Source organism: Gambusia affinis, linkage group LG01, assembly GCF_019740435.1.
Source record: "Gambusia affinis linkage group LG01, SWU_Gaff_1.0, whole genome shotgun sequence".
In the NCBI taxonomy this organism is placed as follows: Eukaryota; Metazoa; Chordata; class Actinopteri; order Cyprinodontiformes; family Poeciliidae; genus Gambusia; species Gambusia affinis.
In genome coordinates, this window is record NC_057868.1 from 4,929,510 (window position 1) to 4,949,742 (window position 20,233).

At 39.8% G+C, this 20,233-nt stretch overlaps 1 protein-coding gene across 12 annotated transcripts in view; it reads left to right on the forward strand.

Annotated features, from left to right (window-relative positions):
* The window catches only part of LOC122827880 (neuron navigator 1-like), an 85,941-nt gene that overhangs the window by 26,101 nt on the left and 39,607 nt on the right, over positions 1-20,233 (forward strand). For 10 of the 12 annotated variants that reach the window (XM_044110987.1, XM_044110972.1, XM_044111003.1 and 7 more), the window contains 2 exons: positions 6,501-6,603; positions 8,894-9,250. In XM_044110987.1, coding sequence (XP_043966922.1) covers positions 6,501-6,603; positions 8,894-9,250 — 460 coding nt within the window. The remainder of the gene's footprint in view (positions 1-6,500; positions 6,604-8,893; positions 9,251-20,233) is intronic. The other 2 variants (XM_044110980.1, XM_044111059.1) reach the window with 1 other exon arrangement.

Here is a 20,233-nt window from a genome sequence, read left to right on the forward strand (position 1 = left end):
GAGCCCAATTAACCTGACAGTCATGTTTTTGGACTGTGGGAGGAAGCCGGAGAACCCGGAGAGAACCCACGCATGCACAGGGAGAACATGCAAACTCCATGCAGAAAGACCCTGGGCCGGGAATCGAACCCAGGACCTTCTTGCTGCAAGGCAACAGCTCTACCAACTGCACCACTGTGCAGCCCGTACGTGTTCCACAATCATATAAAAGAAGATACTATTTTCCAGATATGTTCAAGTCCAAGGCCAGTGTCCTGCAACTTTTAGATATGTCTCTCTTTCAACACACCTGAATCAAATAATACAATCACTAGCAGGATTCAAGAGAACTTGACTCCAAATTGAGGTAATTCAACTATTTGATTCAGATGTGTTGGACCAAAGTCACATCGAAGCCAGCCTGGAGGAAGAATAATGCTTTAGGGATGATTCTGTCCAGCAGAAACACGTAGCTAGGTCAAAGTTAATTGCATAGCTAATTTGATAGATAAAGGGAATCCCTGGTATTAAACCTGCAAGATGCTGAAAAAAAACTTGAGACTGTAGGTTCACCTGCCATCAGGACAACAACCCCAAAAAGAAAACCAGAACTGCATTGGAAAGGTTTAGATCATTCATGTAATAAAGAACTCCAGACAAAGTCCAGATCCAAATCTGATTGAGAACTTGTGGAAAAATGTAAAACTTGATGCTTCCAGACATTCCCTATCCAATCTAACTGAGCATGAGAGATGATATTCTTCATAATGAAGAATGAGGGATAAAAAATTAATCTCTTCAGATCCTTGTTATGTGGGTATGTTGTTGAAGAAAGGGACTTTACAAAATAGATAACATCAGGAAGAAACATCATGTTCAAACACTGAAACAACATCTCAAGACATCAGCAGGGAGGATAAAAGTTAATTTAAATGGTTTTTTCAAATAGATCGTGACACTGCCAAAATAGTTTTTTTTTTCAGTTTATGATGTTTCTCTACATTTCTTCAAAGTTGTAGTCTAATGGGAAAAATATAAATAATAAAAAGAAAATTAATTTTGCTCAGAAATGAATGTATGCAGATCCAAAAATAGCCGCTGTGCAATCTACATCTGCTCTTGCAGCTGTTATAACATGTTTAGAGATGGTTTCTCCAAATCAAATATTTACCCAACCATCTTGATTCCTTGTTTAGTATGTGCATCTGTAACACTTTAGTAGAGACGCTGTCTTGTCATCACTTCCCCTTGCAACCCATCACCTCGTTAAGAGTCCAGGCGAGTGCAGGCTGTGTGTCTGACATGTGCGAGGAAAGCTGCAGCTGCTTGAAGAGCATTGTGAAAAAAAAAATAAAAATAGTTCCACAGGAAGGAACCCTCTTGAACAAAAACACACCCAAACATTACCACACATTATGCTCTGCCTGAGCTGGTCAGGTTATTTAGTATGTAAGCGTTGTGCTTTTGCATGGATGGAAACTGAAGCACCAAAACAACCCAGGACTATCATTCTAAAAATTAATGGGGAAAGTTATTTCACCATGTGATGCTTTTTATTTTGAAATACTGTTTGGTATTTGGTACAGACCATTTGGAATGTTCCAATTTAGTCTCATCAGTCCTGAGAATATTTTCCCAGAAGTCATGTCAATTGACCTTAGCCAAGACAAATGAGGCATAGAGTGCCATAGATGCCATTCTGTGTTGTTGTTTTTTTTTGTGATATAAGGACGACATGTTGATGTACGCAAAGTTTTTTGTTTTTTTGCACCACTGTTGACCATTGTTCTATGTTTTGTTCCTTTTACGGACAGTGGTTACTATTGTGATTTGTCGGTGTCCCAAAACTATAGAAATGATTCTGGAACTGGACTTTGTTCTCATCTGTTCTTGAAATTATTCATACCAGAGGTGGATGTGTTGCTTTTTGAGATCGTTCAGAAATGACAAGTTCTTTCGGGCAGAGTTTGGTAAGATCCTTATCGTCATTTCATGAAAGTAAACTTGTCTTAAGTCATTTAAAGCCTCCTTATCTAAACCTCTCCCATAAGCAGATAGCACAGTGGGTTTTAAGCAGATAGAGCTGTAGCTAAGAAGATATGCCAAGTGTATTTTAAATATATATGCTTGTGTTTGTATCCACATTTGGAGAGCTAGGCTTTGGCAGCAGTACAACCTGGTCTGAGGAGATTTAAATTGGAAGGTTTAACTTGTGGATTTGGTTTGTTTTTTTTCACATTGAGATTCGTGATCGGGTTGTCTCAATTATAACTGCCCAAAACTCTGCAGCTGTGCTTCGAAGACTCCTGGATAAGGATTTCCAATTATAAATGGATTCCACATTCACTGGCTCACTGGTGTACTTTCCTTCTCTCAACCATGTACACGCTTAAACCTTCTGTCATGGCGAGACGTCTGCATCATTTATGGCCAACAACTGTTTAGATTTAATGCACACAGATGCTGTTGTTTGTCCTGATGCACTCATTAGCTGGTCTTGTTGGATATCAGAGGACATCATCAAATGCTCCAATATCCTGTTTCGACATCTTGGTGTAGCAGAGGAACGTCAGTGTGTGTTTCCGTGCGTCCATATGCATTCGGTGTGTGTTTGTGAGGCCCCTCCAGATGAGCAGGAATCGCTGTATTTTGTAATGCTTCCTGTTTTGCAAGCTGTCTGAGGTCAGCTGACAGCTGCAGTGCTAGGCAGAGACAAAACAAACAGAAAAGCAGGAAGCATGAATATTTTAACTATGGTTTTGTCGTACAAGAAAGGAAACATAATTAATAAATGCATCATGGCTGTTAGCTATCAGTTTGGAACAAAAACAACAAACCAGTTGTGTGTCACTGGAGTGGAATACTATAATGGCTTATTTTGTAGCTCACAAACTCTCACTTCCCTTGTGAAAACTTTGACAAAGTGTGTGGAAGGAGGTGCAGGAGCGGCAGAGCGAAGCTGAGCTGCAGCCATCCATCATGCAGTAAGTGCTGCTGTGGCCTGAGGATGGCTGCTGTGACTCTAACATATGTGCACACACACGCAGACAGGACATGGACAGATAACCTCCGGAGGGAAGGAGGGAAAGAATAGAAATGTGGGCCATTACTCATCCTTTCATTCATATTCAACAAAAAAAATAATATCTTTCTGATGAGGGACACACACACACACGCCCACGCACACACACACACACACACACCTATTCCTGCAAAGGTAAGAAAATGTCATGCTACTAAAAAAAAAAAAAAAAAATTATAATAATAATAATAATAATAATAACAATAATAATAATAATTTCACAAGAACAGAAGCCATTAATACATCTTTGGGGAGTTTATTTCTAATGGAGAGGAGACTCGAATGAAACCAGAGGAACCAAAGTAGGCATTTTCTCGCTTTTACTTTCCCACATGCTCTTTCTGCTAGCCACAAAATAAAGTACTTTACCTCTTTTTTTATTCCTATCTGCTTCACAAATGAAACAACATCTTCAGTTGGTATGTCCTGATCAAGGTATTTTGTAATGGGATCAGGTTTCCTGAAAAAAAACCAGCTTCCACTACCTGCTGTTGATAGCATATAATACAAGCCCCAGAGCCATACTGCCATTTTTCCCAGCCAGTTTTTGAAAACATTAATCTGAGCCTTGATTCATTAATGTGGAGCCATGTATTTGTACAATGTATGACGGTGCAGAACATACCAAGGGATATATGTGCCTGTTGTTTTAAACACTGCAGACTACAATGAAGAGTGCCACCATGTTAAAAACTGAAGTTAAAGAGGACGTCAAAGAAACGCAGATAGAGATGTCCTTCCAATGTTTTATGAAATTTGTTTATGCAAATGAACTAATGTCATATATCCATGTAAAATAAAGAACTCATGCCACTTGAGTTTATTATTATTTTTATTTTTTTCTCTTTTGCCTGAAAGCATTCTTCCATTAGGATGCACAGACAGCCCTGGAGAACCTGCCTGCACTTACAAGGGCACTCTCAGTCCAACATGCTGACTCTCATTTCAACAGTCTGAGTTGTCCATTAAGAAAGGCACCTTAGCAGGTTTCTTAGACCCTCTGTGGAGCTGGATCTTGTTTATGTGCATGAATCCAGAAGAGACGGGTGGAAACGGTGTCCCAGCACATAGAGACGTGCACAGAAATACTTCCACACAACAGAGAGAAACTCAGTTTAAACCAGATCAGTGTAAATCATCGGCACCCCAGGGGAGCTGCTAGGATTTGACAGGGATATTTGCATCCCTAATTCTCTCACTTGCACCCTCCCCACCTCGCTCTACATGCCAGCTGGGGCCACCGGGACCAGAGCACAGGCGGGACAGGAAGAGACTCACAGACATGTAATCACAAACGCACTCATTCGTCCACACAGAGGATCGCACACAATAACGCAGACCATAGCTAATCAATTTGACAGCATTGTTAAACAAAGCTCCCATTTAGGATAATTAGAATCGCACAATTAAAGCCCACATGCGTGTGTCACGCTTTGTCTGTGTTTGCGTGTATTTCAGACGCTTTGTTCCAGATTAATCTCAATGTGATCATATTATCAACTCTGGATGTCCTTAAGCCGTGAAGAGGTTTTTTTTATGGCCTGAATTTGCACGGTAGGAGTCTTTGTCACAACTCCACTCTCCATCTGAAAAAAAATAAATAAAAAATTGGGGGAGTTTTTATGTTTTTGGTCATCTGATGTCTGTAGTGTGCACTTGTGTATTTGAGTTGCACGTTTGGATTACAAAGTCATGTTCTTTTTGTTCTAGATCTCCAGCCTGATGAATTTTATTAGTTGTTTTTTTTTTTTTTCCTTTGACGACAAATCAATCCGGTTACATTTGGTCCAAGTACCCATTAGATTGTCTGAATCTTTGAAAGAGAGGAGGCCGACTAACTATTCATATACAAATGTGTCCATTGGGTAAGTGTGCAGCTGTTGTTGGGATTGACACTTCCAGCACCTCATTATTTTCCCTCCTCTCTCATTAGGATGACCTCTTACTCTTCTCCTCCTCATTTACCATCTGGGCTTCTTCACAGGAGTGTTATTTAACATTCATTGGGCAAAACATTTTCCTGTTTTGGAGTTGTAGCCTCAAAATAAAGCTTTATCACCTTTGAGTTTGCATTGCGTCTGAAAACTTGGTGCGAGTGTGCCTGAGTGTGTTTTTCAAACATCACTCAGGCAGCTAAGAAGTTTGACACACTAAGTACTAATGTTACTGGTAACAATAGCAATAAATTACTGACATAAAAATATGGACAATTAAAATGTATCCTTTACAATATCTTCTAAGAATGTGGAGAGGATGGCTTTAAAGGGAACCCCTTATATATTTTGCCATGTGACATTTTCCTGTGGCTAAGTAATACTTTTTGTTGTGCAGGTTTGGGAGTCAGCTGGCTTGGACTAATAGTCTATTGAACTCAACCTCAGGGATAAGCAGACTGCCCTGTATCTGACCTTCATAACACTTCTGTTTCCTCCATCCCATTTCACATAAACATAGTCTAGAGCATTGAGGCAAGCAGAGGTGAAGGTTAAACGATGCAGCAGAGGTGTCCTGATTAGTTCCTACCTAAAAGAGATGCTTTTTTTTCTCTCTCTCTGTTGAAAGGGTGTGAAAAAGAGAGTGGTGGGTCTCTTGTGATAGCATTAAAATCTAGAAACATTCATAAACAATCTCTCATGAACGGAAAAAAAAAGTTATATCTGAACATTAGAGCATTTAGTTTGGAACTGTGTCATAGCATTTTGTTGTTTTAATGGCTCGATGTGTTTTTTTTCTCACTTAGATTATTTCCATCTAATCCATTCCTGCTTGCGGGCAGTTTAAGGACAGGCCCCCCTCACGTTACTATAAATCATTAATCTATGCGATTCTGTTTGAGCAGATTGCAACCGAATTGAAAGGGCTGACACAGAATCCAGTGTGTCTGCTACTAAGGTTATTTGAGGATAGATTTTGGTTTAGTCCACCATGAATAAAAGTGGCAGAATACTCAGACTAAAGTGAGATCCATACATCTATCCAGGCAGATGACAAAGCTGTTTGGTTGAAACTGATATGGGTTAAGATTTTTCTTCTATCTTTTTAATCTGTTTCATGATTTGTTCATTTTTGCTCTGCTGTTGTTTATAAAAATACTGGTTCACACTGCTGTTACAGAGGCTGGCAAAAGTGTTAATCAGTGTTGAACATTTTACATTATAAAACATTTTACATGAACATTAAGTTCAACTTCACAATAATAATAATACACTGCTCTGTGTTGGTAAAGTTTGTTATAATGTGACAAAATGTGCAAAAGATTCAAGGGAATGAGAACTATTGTTGCACATTGAGCTATCTCAGATTTTGGCTACAAGGGACATGTATTAAACATGTCACAGTCTTTTCAAGGTCTTTCCTTAGGCTTAATAAGAATGTCATATTTGGTGTTATGTCACTCATCCTCTTCATACATGTAATTGGGAGTTTTGTACCCCTGCAGATCCAGAGTCTCAAAGGAAAAGGACGGTGCAAAATGTGCTGGACCTTCGTCAAAACCTGGAGGAAACCATGACCAGTCTGAGAGGGGTCCAGCTCAGTCACAGGTCAGCCACTCAAAAACCCCAAAATACACACGCACTTGCACACCCACGCACAATTTAATGCACAATCTCATGGGAAAAGAATGCTAAAAATGAAACGCACACATCAGAATCTTTGACATTTCAACCAGTTGCATAAGGTGGTGAACAGCCTGTGGGAACACAGATCAATATCAGTTTCCCTATTTGACCTATTGCAGTCAGTCTGTCGCCCTCATCTTGCAATGAGTCTTGTTTGAATTGTTGTTACAAAACCGAATTAATTCAAAAATGACCTCAAAGCTAGTCTTTCATTTGAACGGTTGAAAGAGTTGTATCTTGACAAGCGACGATGCTTGGACTGATTGAATTTAAGTGTGTCGGGATGTCCTTTTCCTTCCATTGGTTCCTGTGATAGTTTCAGTATTTAATGTGTCCTTGTCCTTCAGAGCTTCCCTTCCATCCGTTCGTCTTTGCATTCCTCCAGTATGCATCCTTTCCCTGTCCCTCAGCGGGAGCACTCCACGTGTAGAGCAGCTCAGCAGATGGTTCCCTGCTGGAATACATTTCCTCTGCCGTTCATATTTTTATTGCACTGTGATAACCTTCAGTCAGCAAATACTGACTTTGCTTTAAGGCCTCAGAGTCTACCTCAGAAGGTTTCTTGTGCAAATAGGATGTCATATGTCCTGTGTGAGCTGGAGATATGCATTTATTAAACAAAAGGATTCCCCTGAAAAGCTAATCAGTGTATTTCACATCATTTATCTTCAATTTTGTAACCATGTAGCACACAAAAAAGGCTTTTAAAATCTATTCCAACAAGACGATCGCAGCTTCTTCATGTTTAGCCATGTGGCCTTTTATTCAGAAATGTTTTACAGTATTTCTTACGAGGACGTTTCTGTATCCTGCAGACGAGATTAATTTTAATGCAGCGGGTAAATGCAAATGCCGTGACACAGCGTGAGCGCTTGTAACTTTTAATATGCTAATTCTCATAATTGTCAGACCAGGCACTAAGTAGTGATGTGCTGTGCTGTACTACTTTGGCACACAGTGAGTTTTTACTGATGCTCATGTTTGTAGACACATACAAATGTTTCCTGGCATAAAATGATTGTGACACAGTGTGCAGTTATTACGCTCAATGTTGAGTCATTTGAAGGCAGGTTTGCTGACAGGAAAACAGCAACAAAAGCCTGTTCATTATGCCTCTGCAGGTGGAATTATTCTAAGGTGAGCTTAAAGCAAACGTATATTCACAGCAGAATAATCCCTAAGCCTTGTAAAGTCAATACAAAGCATCTTATAGTGAGGTTTGGGTGAGAAGGGGATACATTCTCCGTAACGGGAAGAAATCATCAGTTTCTGGTAGGTGGAAGATGTTTATTTTTAAATACAGTGAGTTTCAGCAATATCATAAATTAATTGGTCCACTGTATTGTGAAAATCAATCTGAAGAGTAAATGCTTAATTTCCTGGGGAGCTCTCTTTAAACCACATGAAAGATTCAAAGTTTTATCCAAAAAGTAACTCCGATAATCGAAATATAAAATGTCAGAAGAGATTGCCTAAACCTAAATTCTAATACTTAAGTTTTATGAGAGTAGAGAAAACGGTCATGAGTCCAATATTGGTGAGCACACTGATGACTCAGGTTACCTCTGGCTTTCTCACCTTTAAAGGACCCGTATTAGATCTCCAGTAACCTCCGGGCCAAACATTGACTCACATTTCAGCTGGCCACTTGGTTTTGGCACAAACAGCAGTTCAGTCAAGCAACTGATGCTGTTACTTCTGGCACAGGCCAGTGAAGGTCTAGTTGATGGTCTAGATCTATTAAAAAAAAGGTAAAACCTCCTAAATAATCTCACTGTGTTAGGCTGAAGCTTAACTGTCTAGCATGCACAGAGGATATAGTCTCTTATAAAATCTTCACGTACTTTACACACAATATATGATGCAAGGACTTTTACCTTAGCATTGACCCTTACCTTACCTTCAATCCACATGAGCGGATTACTTGGATAAGAAGGTCCGTAGATCTATAATGTGGACCCCAGGAAGATTAGCCATTGCTACACCAATGGCTAATGGGGATTCAAATAAACAGATAAAAGATCTCCCTTATCTCAGTTCCACAGAGGAGGGTACATTACCCTGCATTCATTATAATACATTATCCTGCATTCAGACAAAATACCAGCCGATTAAGGTTGTGTACTCACAATGTGTTGGGATGCTGAGCTCTTATCAGGACAGATGAGTAAATTAATCAACTTTTTGACCTTTCCGTTTGCTTCCCATCCAGCAGCTGTGTGGAGGGGACCATCAGCTATGACAGCGATGAAGCTGCTGCCTTCTCAATCTCTAGCCTCTCCAACCGCTCCTCTCCTCTGTCATGGCGCCACGGGCAAGCAAGCCCTCGTCTGCAGGCCGGCGACGCCCCATCCACAGGAAGCGCCCCATCTGACGTTCCCCTCCGCCTCAGCCAGACCTCACGTATCCACCTCATAGAAGACTTGGAGGATTCAGATCCGTCTCTCCTGAAGGGAGGTTACCTCAGTGACAGCGATCTTGGCGGCAAGAATCCAAACGATGACTACGAAGACGATGGCGACGACGATGATGATGTCGACGATGATGATATTGACGACTTAGAAAATGGGTGAGTGTGTGCTCTTTAGTTTTAAAAGCCTGTTTCTTTATTTTGACCATAAATAATGAAGCATGTAGTTCCTGTAACAAATCACAGTCCCACTACCCTCTCTTGCCTGTTTTTCATGTCAGATGTTTTCCCTGCTCGAATTTGAGAGCAGCCCTCTGGCAGCAACAGGCAATGTTGTCACCATTTCCAAGGCCCCATGGAGAGATCCTCCCAGTATTGAGCTGGCTGAGGTCACTAACAGGCTTCCACATGGAGCAACCTGCTGAAAAAGCTAGCATACAGAAATCTTTAAAAAACTGGTAACTAATTCACATCCACAGTCAGATAAACATGTTCTGACTCAAACAAGAGTCAGTTCCATTAATTTGTCTGTCTGGGTGTTGACTACCATAACATTGTAACCTGAAAAAGTGAACATAAGTTGTTTGTTCAGAGCCTAATCACTAGAATAGGTCACAAGAGAATAAATCACCATGATAGCTTTTGCTGTTCATGGCTTTAGTTGGAACGTATATACACAGATAATATCTCCATCAGTACTGCGCCAATCAGAGGCAAGCCTGCCAACGGTTTTATGCCCCACGTCTCCTAGAGAGGTTAAGAGCTTGAAAGGTTAAAACAAAAATAACTTTACTGTAATAAAATGTGCCTTCCTGGTTACTTCTTCAGTTTTCTCCTTTGCCTACTAATGATGAAATGTATGATTTGAAATTCTGTTCCAGAAATAGTTGGGTCTGAAACATCAAAAAGTTTCAAATGGTGAAGGAATGACCAGCACCATTAAATAAAGTCTAGCTCTGTGTTGTAGCAGTCTGAGTAATTGGCTATTATCCCTTTATAGAAAAATTTGAAAAAAGATTCTTGATAAACTGTGGATTTTTTCCCCTGTAGACTCAAGTTTCACCATGAAGACTGGTGTGACATGTTAGCTTGTTCATGGTGTGTTTGCTGTTCAGAGAAAACATCCGCTTTTTGAGTTCTCCACCAGTCAATCAAGGCCAGTCAAAAAAAATATCAAATTTCAGACACTTTTTAATAATCCACCCATTCATTGTCCATTCAAGAGACAGCAGAAAACACTGGAGAGATCCTCAGTCCATCCCAGGACAACACAAAGACACACAGAACAAACAAGAACAAACACTTTCACTCCTGAGAACAATTAAAAGTAACCGCTGGACTGAAGAAGACAAAGTATCCAAAGAGAACCCACACAGTTACAGGTAAAACATAGAAACTCCATAGAAAGGCCCATGGCTGGGTTTTAAACCCACAACTTGCAAACTACTGCTCCACCATTAAGCCTGCACGTCTAGTCACTACAGAATAAAGACAGTACAGCTTTAGGAGAAAATGATCTAAGCTGTGGTCCCTCGGTGAGCTTTCGCTACTTGCTAAAAATGTACGATTCTACATTTTTCACACAACTTTAGAAGCAGAGTCATGTTTCCATGACCGACTCTGAGGACGCCGAACAAAAACACAATATTTCATTGTGAGCTTGCATTCTGGCTGAGTGTTTGTCAGCTGCAGTTAGAGTTCGTCCAAGTAAACTGAAGAAAAAAAAAGCCCCTTTCAGGCCACAGCTCGACATCTCCACGGTAATCACAAAAATGCACCCCCAGTCACAGTAAAAACAGTTGCAACACACACAGTTTAAACCCCTGTAGAGATGCTTTGTTGCAGGTCACCAATAAGGTTATACAAAGTTTCTTTGAGGACGCCAAACCACTAGGCCAATGTTCTACAAGAAAAAGAAAGAGTTTGGGACAGAAAAATGTCAAGCAACACTATAAACAGATTGATAGGCTGGTAGACACATCTACTTTTATCTCTCTTTTTCTTCTGTTTAAGGGAAATTTATGACTGAGGTTATCATAGATTTGCTTAGAAGGTACTCATCTTTGGTCTAAAGTGCAATATTATTTTATTAATGCAAGTACATTACATATTTATACAGCTGGTATTTATTATAGGTCAAAATAGAGTAGGAATCTGAGCAACTTCCCAAAGTTGTAACTTTTTTCCAAGTTTTACTACAAAAGCATCCACTTCTGAATACTGCTTAGTTAGTAGTTTGTGCATTTTATTGCTTTAAGTTTCTCTTGCAAACCGCAAATAAAGAGCTAAATAGTTTCCTAATTTTCCGCCTTAACTAATATATGTTTCCCACTAGAGGGCAGACTGGTGCTGCCGTTCCCCCATTGCCTGATGAGGTCCCTCCTCCCTGACAAATTGTCTGGGTGCATTCCTGCTGAATCCTCTCCACAATCGCATAATTTATTACATATCCTGCTTCATCATGCATTCAGACACCAGCAGCATCAAACACGGGTCACCGTACGCTTCCACATCTCCTCTCGGTATATGTTGTACACAGGATTTTTCTTGATACATAATTCATTTCTTTTGTCAGGGTTATGCATACCTTCTCGCTTTGTTGAAAGGGAAATTATCTTAAGGGCAAATTATGTGAATTTGTCAATAAACAAAACTTGATTCGACTCCGTACTCACCATGAGTCACTAAAGTTAAGACGTGACTCACACTCACATGCAAAGGTAAACTTACTGTGACTATAACATGACAGGACTCCACACAGACCCCACATTCTCTCTCACACACAGCCTGAGTCACGACCAGTTATTAGTTTATTTTCTTTTTTTAAGTCAGGACCTCAACTCTTAAGACAAATTCTTCCTCCATCTGGATCCAGGAACCGATGCAGTCCGTCACGCAGTCTAATTCACCTACGAGTCATTTTTACCGGGAAACACTGACAGGGTAGAGTATGACAAGATTCCTTTCTGGGTGTTTATGTCTGGAAACTTGAAGAAGATTATGTTTAAAAAAGGTAACATTGTATTCGCAATAATCTATTATGAATGTGGAGCTTTTGTAAAGGAAATGCTTAAATGTCAGTAAATATGTAAGTGCAGGGGAAACTTTCTTATTAAAACTGAGTAAATGTAAACAAACAAAAACAAAAGGAATAACTATTTTAGTCTTTATGAAGGAAAGATGTCAATATTTGGTCTCCAGAGTCGATCAAAACTTAAGACAACATACAGGTGAAGCATTTTATTAGTTTATTAGTCCATTTCAGGAAGAGCAATGTGATCCTCCAGTGCTGATCTAATCAGTCTAATACACTGATCGGTAGAATCTAATGTAATTGATGATGGCACACAAAATTTTGTGTGCAAATTAGGCACTGAATGCATTTGGATGGTAACACTCAGACCTCAGCCAGATAAAAGAAAAATCTGGAATTACTCAACGCGTAGCCACCCAAATAGCTCAGCTGAGTTATACACCACAACCCTTTGGTTTCGGTCCCAGCAACATTCTCTAAAAGCACACTGAGGTACAAGCTTACCTAATCAACTCTTACGATGTGAACAAAATGATCCATTACGAGTTCATGGCTGTGTGTTTAAGGAGGAATAATGTTCTGATAGAGGACAATGCAAAGGGTAAAAACCTTAATCCCACAGGAAAACACAGATTTGTTTGATAAACAAGATAACATTAATTGTCTGTGATTCAGTTTTGCAAACCTTGCATGTAATTTAGTTTTAATGCTCCTGCAAATTGTTTGTAGCATGGCTTGTTAGGCGTGTGGTAGACATAAAAATCACAGATGGTTCACCAACAACAGGCATCAGGACCATGTCAAGGGACTAAGATACAGATAATTTATATTGCCTCTGTGCCTGACCTATTTTTGGGATGAGATTGGGCATTCTGTGTTTTTTTAAGGTACCTCATTCAATAGCGGAAATTTCACAGTGTAATGTAACAAAGAATAATCACCGAAATTACTATTTTTTTAAATCTCTTATGTGGGTGAAGGGGGTATTGAAGTAGCCATAGGCAATGATATTTTGCTTATGTAACCAATTTCTGTTTGTGTGCATTTATTTTTTGAGAAGCTGCAAGATTTAGTCTAAGGACAAACTACATGTTGGTTTATATTCTGGTTAAACCTCCACTTCCAGCAGCCTGACTCAAATATTTAAACAAATTTAGGAAAAACAACATGGCTTATTAGTCATCACTAATGAATAAGTGAATGGTCTGAGGGAGTGTATGAAGCACACAAAAACAGTTCCACCAAAATTTCAAAGGCAACCTGGGAGATTTCCCCACTGCTTAAGGAGTGCCAGTGACAGCAGGCAGGAGCAACTCTCTGTAGGCCCAGGTATGTCATATACCACTGATGTCAGCCTGGAGCCCGGAGAACAAAACAAATACAGACCACCTACTGGTGGGGTCATCACCCACCACACAAGTTACCCACTGAAATCCACTTGGTTGTACCAAACACTATTGATTTGCAATTGTTGTTGTTCAAGTGTAGATCAGAAGCTTTACATGCACACATCCAAAGGTCAAATATACCATGAGTGTGTGGCTCATTTTCTGCCCCGGTAGCCGCAGACGCTTTAGCTCATGGATGGAAGAGCACTCATCCCCGACATCAGACAGCAAGAGAGGTTCGGTTCACTGCACTAACTGCCTGATTTATGAGAGCATTTGTTGTGGAGCAGGACGAACGTACACACACACATTCAGAGACACAAACACAACTCCCTGAAGCAGAGTCTGGTTGGTGAAGTATGTGCATGCGGTGCCACATACAGTACTTGTTAGAAATAACAGAACTGAGCTGGTTTGTGTTATGTGTCAGGGCTGCAATGTATAGAGAAGTGAAACAGAAATAAGTTTTTTTTTTTTTTTTTAAGTGTACAACTGACGTGTTCTGAAAATAGTGGTGCCTGGAATAAGTTTAGACATTATCAGCGGGTTACTTCAGCCCTGTGACCAAATGTGATTAAATTTAAACGTTCAAGCTTTTTCAGTTGTGTTTAACCTTTCGTCTTGGTTGTTATGTTTAAATCTTTCCATTAGTGTTCTGCATCATATAAGATTGTTGATTCCTTTAAACTTGTGTTACCTGTACGGTACCTGCAGTTATATGTAGAGGAACAAAGTGCGTTCTTTAGGTAAAGTTTAATATTTCGATACTCTGACCCCACCTACTGGCCAAACAGCAAGACTCTTCTCCCAGACAACATTGTAAATTTAATTGTCTGACTGGTGAGAGACTTGCTGCAAACCTGCTCATATTGTGGCTTTCATGTAGGTTTTCTCTCATCTGTGATCTTTGAACTTTGACTCCTTCTGCAGTCAAGTTACAGACCACCTCCTATACAAAAACAGGACAGCCCACTCCCACACTCTGAATGTTGTTACAACTAAGGTTGTAATCAGACTGTGCCGTTACGACATAGGGCAGTAATCAAATCTAAATCACATTTAAAATGAAGGCTACACGTGCTTTGATTTCTTTAAAATGAAGCTGATATTCCACATAGTGAGATCAAACTCCTGACAATCACTCTTTCTAAAATCTTCCTTCAACTCCGTTTAAGAAAGGGCTATCATTTTATTTGTGGCAGACTGATTTCCATGCTTGTGTGCAGCTGTGTGTCAGAGGTGGTGCAGTTTGCATAAAATGTTGATGAGAGACAGACTGGGATGTGGTTCAGGAGGGTAAAGATGGGTTATGTGTTGGATACCTGCTCCTCTCTGGGCCTCTCTGCCTCTGTGTGCCACTCTATTGGCTCTGTCTGCTCAGTGTGGCGTGTAATCAATTACTTTTGCTGTCATTGCTTAAAGAACTCGACTCAATGGGGAAGACCGCGCTGCCTTTGTTACAGCACGTGTGGACCCAAACAGTTGAGCGAACACCCAGGAAGAACACACACACAGATACACTAAAAGGTTTTTGGTTTTTTTATTAGCCGATTAAAAGAGTCTCACATCATCACTTGCGTGTATAAACAAAGTCATATGGAGATTTCTTTGTCACTGGCGATGGCACCCTTTCAACTGGCTAAGCATGAAAGTAGCACTTCTGCAGCATGATAATGTCACCATATGTAGTTCATATAAATATGCTGAGTGTGCATTTAACTCTACTGTTCATCTGTCTGGCTATTTTTTTTTTTCAGCGATGATGTAACCAGCTCTAGCTATAGCAGCAGGAGGTCTTTGACAAACACTAATGACATTAATCTGTTTTTCTTGCTACAGCGGCACACACAGACACACACAGCACATACACGCGGCCATTTTCTGAGACACTGCTAGTGATTTAATGAAGATTAAATCACTAATGATTTAATCACTGCTAGTGATTATCTGAATGTTCACGATATTCCCTCTGAATATCGTGAACATTCAGAAGGATGTTCGCGATAATCTATTCATCTATCCATCATATGTCCGTGTTCTGCATTTTCATAACCAAGTTGTAGGTTCAACAGGTCAAGGATGGTAACCTGGATATCTTCTGAAAAAGAGATTTTATTTCAAGTCACTTGCTAGTAAAATAATGGATAAATAACAAATTAAAAAATCCCTCTCCCACACTTTAAGCTCATTCTAGGGGGTGCCAGTGGATTCTCAGGCATATTAAGTCACTCCAGTGGATTCTGTATAAGAGTTTCACCTAATGGATCCGACCCTTTGTCTTCACAAACAGACAAACAGGCAAGGTGAAATATAAGACGGCCCTCCTATAATTCCAAGGTTTTATATTTCAGGACATAAAAAAGTCTGGCCTTTACTAGTGCTTAAAATTAATTGAATATGTCCTCAAAAGAACAATTATGCATGTCATTGTAAACCGTGCCATTAAAAGAAGTTTGTGAAGATTAAACAAACCTAATGATTCAACACCAGTAGAACCACTTTTGACTACTCAAAGAGAGGAGGACCTAATGGAGTTGTGTTGTTTACAGACATTTGTTTCTGTAAACCTCTGAGCATTTTGTAGTTTTATTATGTACGTATATGAAGTTGTCCTGTTGGGAAGCCCAGTTTAAGGAAAATCCCAGTTCTCTCGTTTGCTGTGGATTCTCTGAGGATTCAGAAGCTGGATCTTCCAAGTTCCCAGTCACGCTCGAATTGAGTCCGACATTGTTCCCACATCTGAGCTTCTGAGATTTAAAAATGCACCATCGGTTCTAGAACACACTGAAATTGTTGGAATCTACGATCCTATAGTTCTGATGCACCAGAAAGTTACTCTGGGGTGAAATGCAGCTTTTTTTGGGTGTAGTTTTGTTTTTTTTCTAGAGAGAAAGTACTTCCTCTGACAATTTTTCTCATAACCTTTATTGTGCTGAGACATGACAAGTTTTGCATTTATTGCTTTGAGTGTTTTTTTGTTTGTTTGTTTTTTTAAGTTACTGAGCAGTAGAGGTGACTTGCTGAGTCATCAATAACTGAGAAGACTGGAAAGAGATTGTGAATATTTTCCGTTGATGAAATAACTTTCTCACAGTATCTCAAACCGTTTAATCGCTTCATAAGACATTGTAATGTCCTTGTCTTTAACTCAGACCAGCTTAAGTATTTTGCATTTATTTTTATTTAAATGAGAAATAACAGAATATGTCACACAGTGATTTGGGGGCTGTATTCTACCTTTTTTAAAGAGTTAGTTTTATGTTATATTATTCATTACATAAAATCTGAGAATTTATTATCAGATGTGTTTCCTTTTTCCTACTGAAATATCAATGTCCACGTTATCTTCTGTCAGTAGTTGGAAGAAGATGTGACTTGTACTCCCTAGATGTATTTAGTTTGACCACATTCCATCTTATGATTGTGAAATGAACTGTTGAGCAACAAACACGTGTTCTGGACTGCAGCTTGGGAACTGCATTTAAAACTGTTCTCACTATTTTATTTGGAAGGCAAGAAAACATTGGAGGAAATTTTGGCTACAAGAAAACAATAATGTGCATAAAGATATTTGGACAGCACTTTGTATTCCTTGTCAAAGCTCTGTGCAAAAATATTTTGTCGTGGTAAAATGTGTTTTTTATTTCATATTATTTTTACTTTACCTGCCTATTCTCTGCAAATACAGAAAAAAAAGTTGTTGTTTTTTTTTGGGTTTTTTTTTTTTTTTTTTTTTTCCATTTGAGTCTTAGGAACTGTTGCTTAGGTACCCCCTTCTTCACCGTTCCTGCTTGGCCTTGGTAAATCCTTATGGGGACGCCATGGCATAATCCCCTGTAATCCCTGGCTTCCTCTCATGGCAGGGTTTTGAAAAGCACTAGAGAACTCAATGACTTCTGCAAGGACAATCTGAGTTTTTGGGAGGCAGAGGGTGTGTCTGGGGAGTTTCAGGACCCCCGCAAAGTTCAGAAGGATGTGTTTCGTTTCGGTGTTAACAATCCATGCAAAAGAAAAGAACTGCATGGGATAGTGTTAGTGAGTGAGTTCACCTCTTTCATTTTGCAGAGGTCAGAATGTCACAGCTTTTGGCCCGATGAGTAAACTCAACCCTTTTCCTTGAAGGAAAGAGATGAATCTTCATCTTCCTGGAGCTGTTTTTGATTTGCGTTATTTTCCTTCCTTACGATAGAATCACACTTGACCTACAGCGGGAGAGGAGAGGGTCCTATGACCTGAAAATAACAGCCGGCAGTGAACATGACACTAAACCAACAAGCTCAGATATGAACCAATGGACCTGACATCATTCAGTCAACAAGCTTTTTCATTTAAGTCTCCTCTGAGGGGAACATGTCATGAAGGGCTCAACAAAGAAATTCTGATTGGGGAATTCACACTTTACCAATAGCTTTCTGACATTCCCCTCTAGAGTTCAGTGTAATATACATTGCTAGTCTGATGGCTGTTCCTGGTTTCAAAAATCTGCCTGCTCACTTTCTGCATGGAGTTTGCAAGTTCTCCTCATTGGTTCTCTCCAGATACTCCAGCTTAGTCCCATAGACTAACAAGTATTAAATCAGTCCATCACTCTAAATTACTAATTTGGTCTAAACAAAATTAAAAAAACAAACATAGTTTTCATGTTGCCTTTCTATATATTTATGTTTGAAATGTCTTGTGAGTAAAGTAGCAAGAACTACCAATACATTGGAGAGCTTATTTTAAAGGTTTTCACAGATTTGGTCAAAACTGGATTGCATCTCTTGAGGTTTGTGATCAGAATTTCATTCTCACTTTTTATTTTGACCTAAATCTTGTTTTCAGTGTGAAACTTGTGCTTCTTGTAGTTTATTTATGATCAGGTTCTGTTTCCAAAGGTTTGGTTCCCAAAGTAAAACACATCCTTCCCTACCCAAGCCCACTATACCCACACACACCCACCCACATCCACGCACATGTTATACCCTCTCTTTAAGCTTGCTCTCACTGTTTTACACTCTCTTACGTCTATACTGCATTCAGAGAACATGCTGAGTTCATATATAGGGGGTAAATTAAACTCTACAGTTTACAAAAAAGATCTTTGGAAGCCTTTAAAGCTTTGCATCGAAGCTGCTTTAAATCAACCCTACCTACTTGCCAACACACACATGTACACATGCAATTTTAACAGCCAACTCCAAGTCTTGGATTCCTAACAGTGGGGTGTGACGGGGGTGTGTAATGCGCATAAGAATCACCCCTGCTTCCCTCCCATTGACTCCCACCGTGCTATTCTCTGGAGCTGTTTCAACATTCGTCACACACTTTTCCTTCTGCCCCCCTGCCATCATCCTCCCTTCCTGTTCTCCCCAATACATTATTCCTTAATCTTATCCCTTCAAGCATGTGCGGCACTGAAAATTCTCTCATTAGCAGACTTTAGGTTGCACTGGCTGCAGAAACCTCTCGAGCTGCATTTGAACTTTTTGGGCTCTTTCTCCCTTAAGAAAGGAAGCATCTTTGAAGTCAAGTTCCACCAATCCTTGTTCTCAACAGAACAAAACCTTTCACAAAGTTATTCTTCCCCTTTCACTCAAAGTAAATAAAACTCTTATTGTGGTACTGACATGGAGGGTCCCTCAATCAACCACAAGAGTACTTCTTTAGACACGTATTGCTGCTTGGAAGAGAGAACTCAAAAATACTTTGGGTACTTTTAGTGTTCCAACCCTGGGTATGTAGCTGCAAAAGCTGCTCAGTTGTAAGAGAGTTTTCTGGCCTGAGTTTGGGGGGTAAGAGGGAGTTCTGGTTTGCACAGTGTAGTTGGGTAACATTCATTCCCACAAAGCAAGATGAAGGTTTGTCTGTAAATTTCCTCTGGAGCTGTTTAGTGGCAGTAGACTAAACGATTGGCTTACAGTCTCTCAGAAGTCCTTCTACGGTCATGTTATCCAACCACAATAAAAAGCCCATTGGTAGTTAAATGTTAGAAATAGAAAAAGTAAGGTTGAATATGCTCTGATGAGTGGGATGGTGCTTTATCAGTCTGATGGCACGAGGAAAGGTTTGACATTCATCGCCAACAATGTAATCAGATTGATAGTCTGTCGGTTCGGGTTCACTTCTATAAGACTCTGCTTTGTTATTTCTGATCACTTCAAACACAACTTAAGTCAGCTGTACCATAAGATGGTGTTTTGAAATAGATTGTATTTTTTCCATCATTCTTGGGTACAAGGGTGGTTTCTTATAGCTCTACAAAAAAAAAATGGAATGCAAGAAAAAAATAAAGACATCTGGATATCTGTTTGCATGTTCCCCCTTCAAGAGTTTTCTGTTTCCATGCATGCCTCTCTGCTTTCAGGTATGTGTGAGCGCCACAAGTCTGCCAAAATCCTTGTCCAACTAGCTGAAACATGTAGAAAAGTGATATTTTCGACAGCATGAATGTTTCACACGATCACAGCCTGCTCAAGGCTAAGCGGAGTATTTATGGCATGACACCAAGCCTTGAAAATGTTGACTGTAAAAACAGGTTGGCATTATAGATGATGTGCTGTCCCGTCTTGTATATGGGCGTCTCTGATGCTGTCAGGGGTATGACTGCATGAAGCCACGAGGCATATCACAATAAGACAGTGTCTCAGTGACAGAATGATGTGGCTTTAATTAATAGATCAACCTGTCATGGTATGTATTCACCTTTTCTTGGCTGGTGCAACCTTCAAGCTCAGTCAT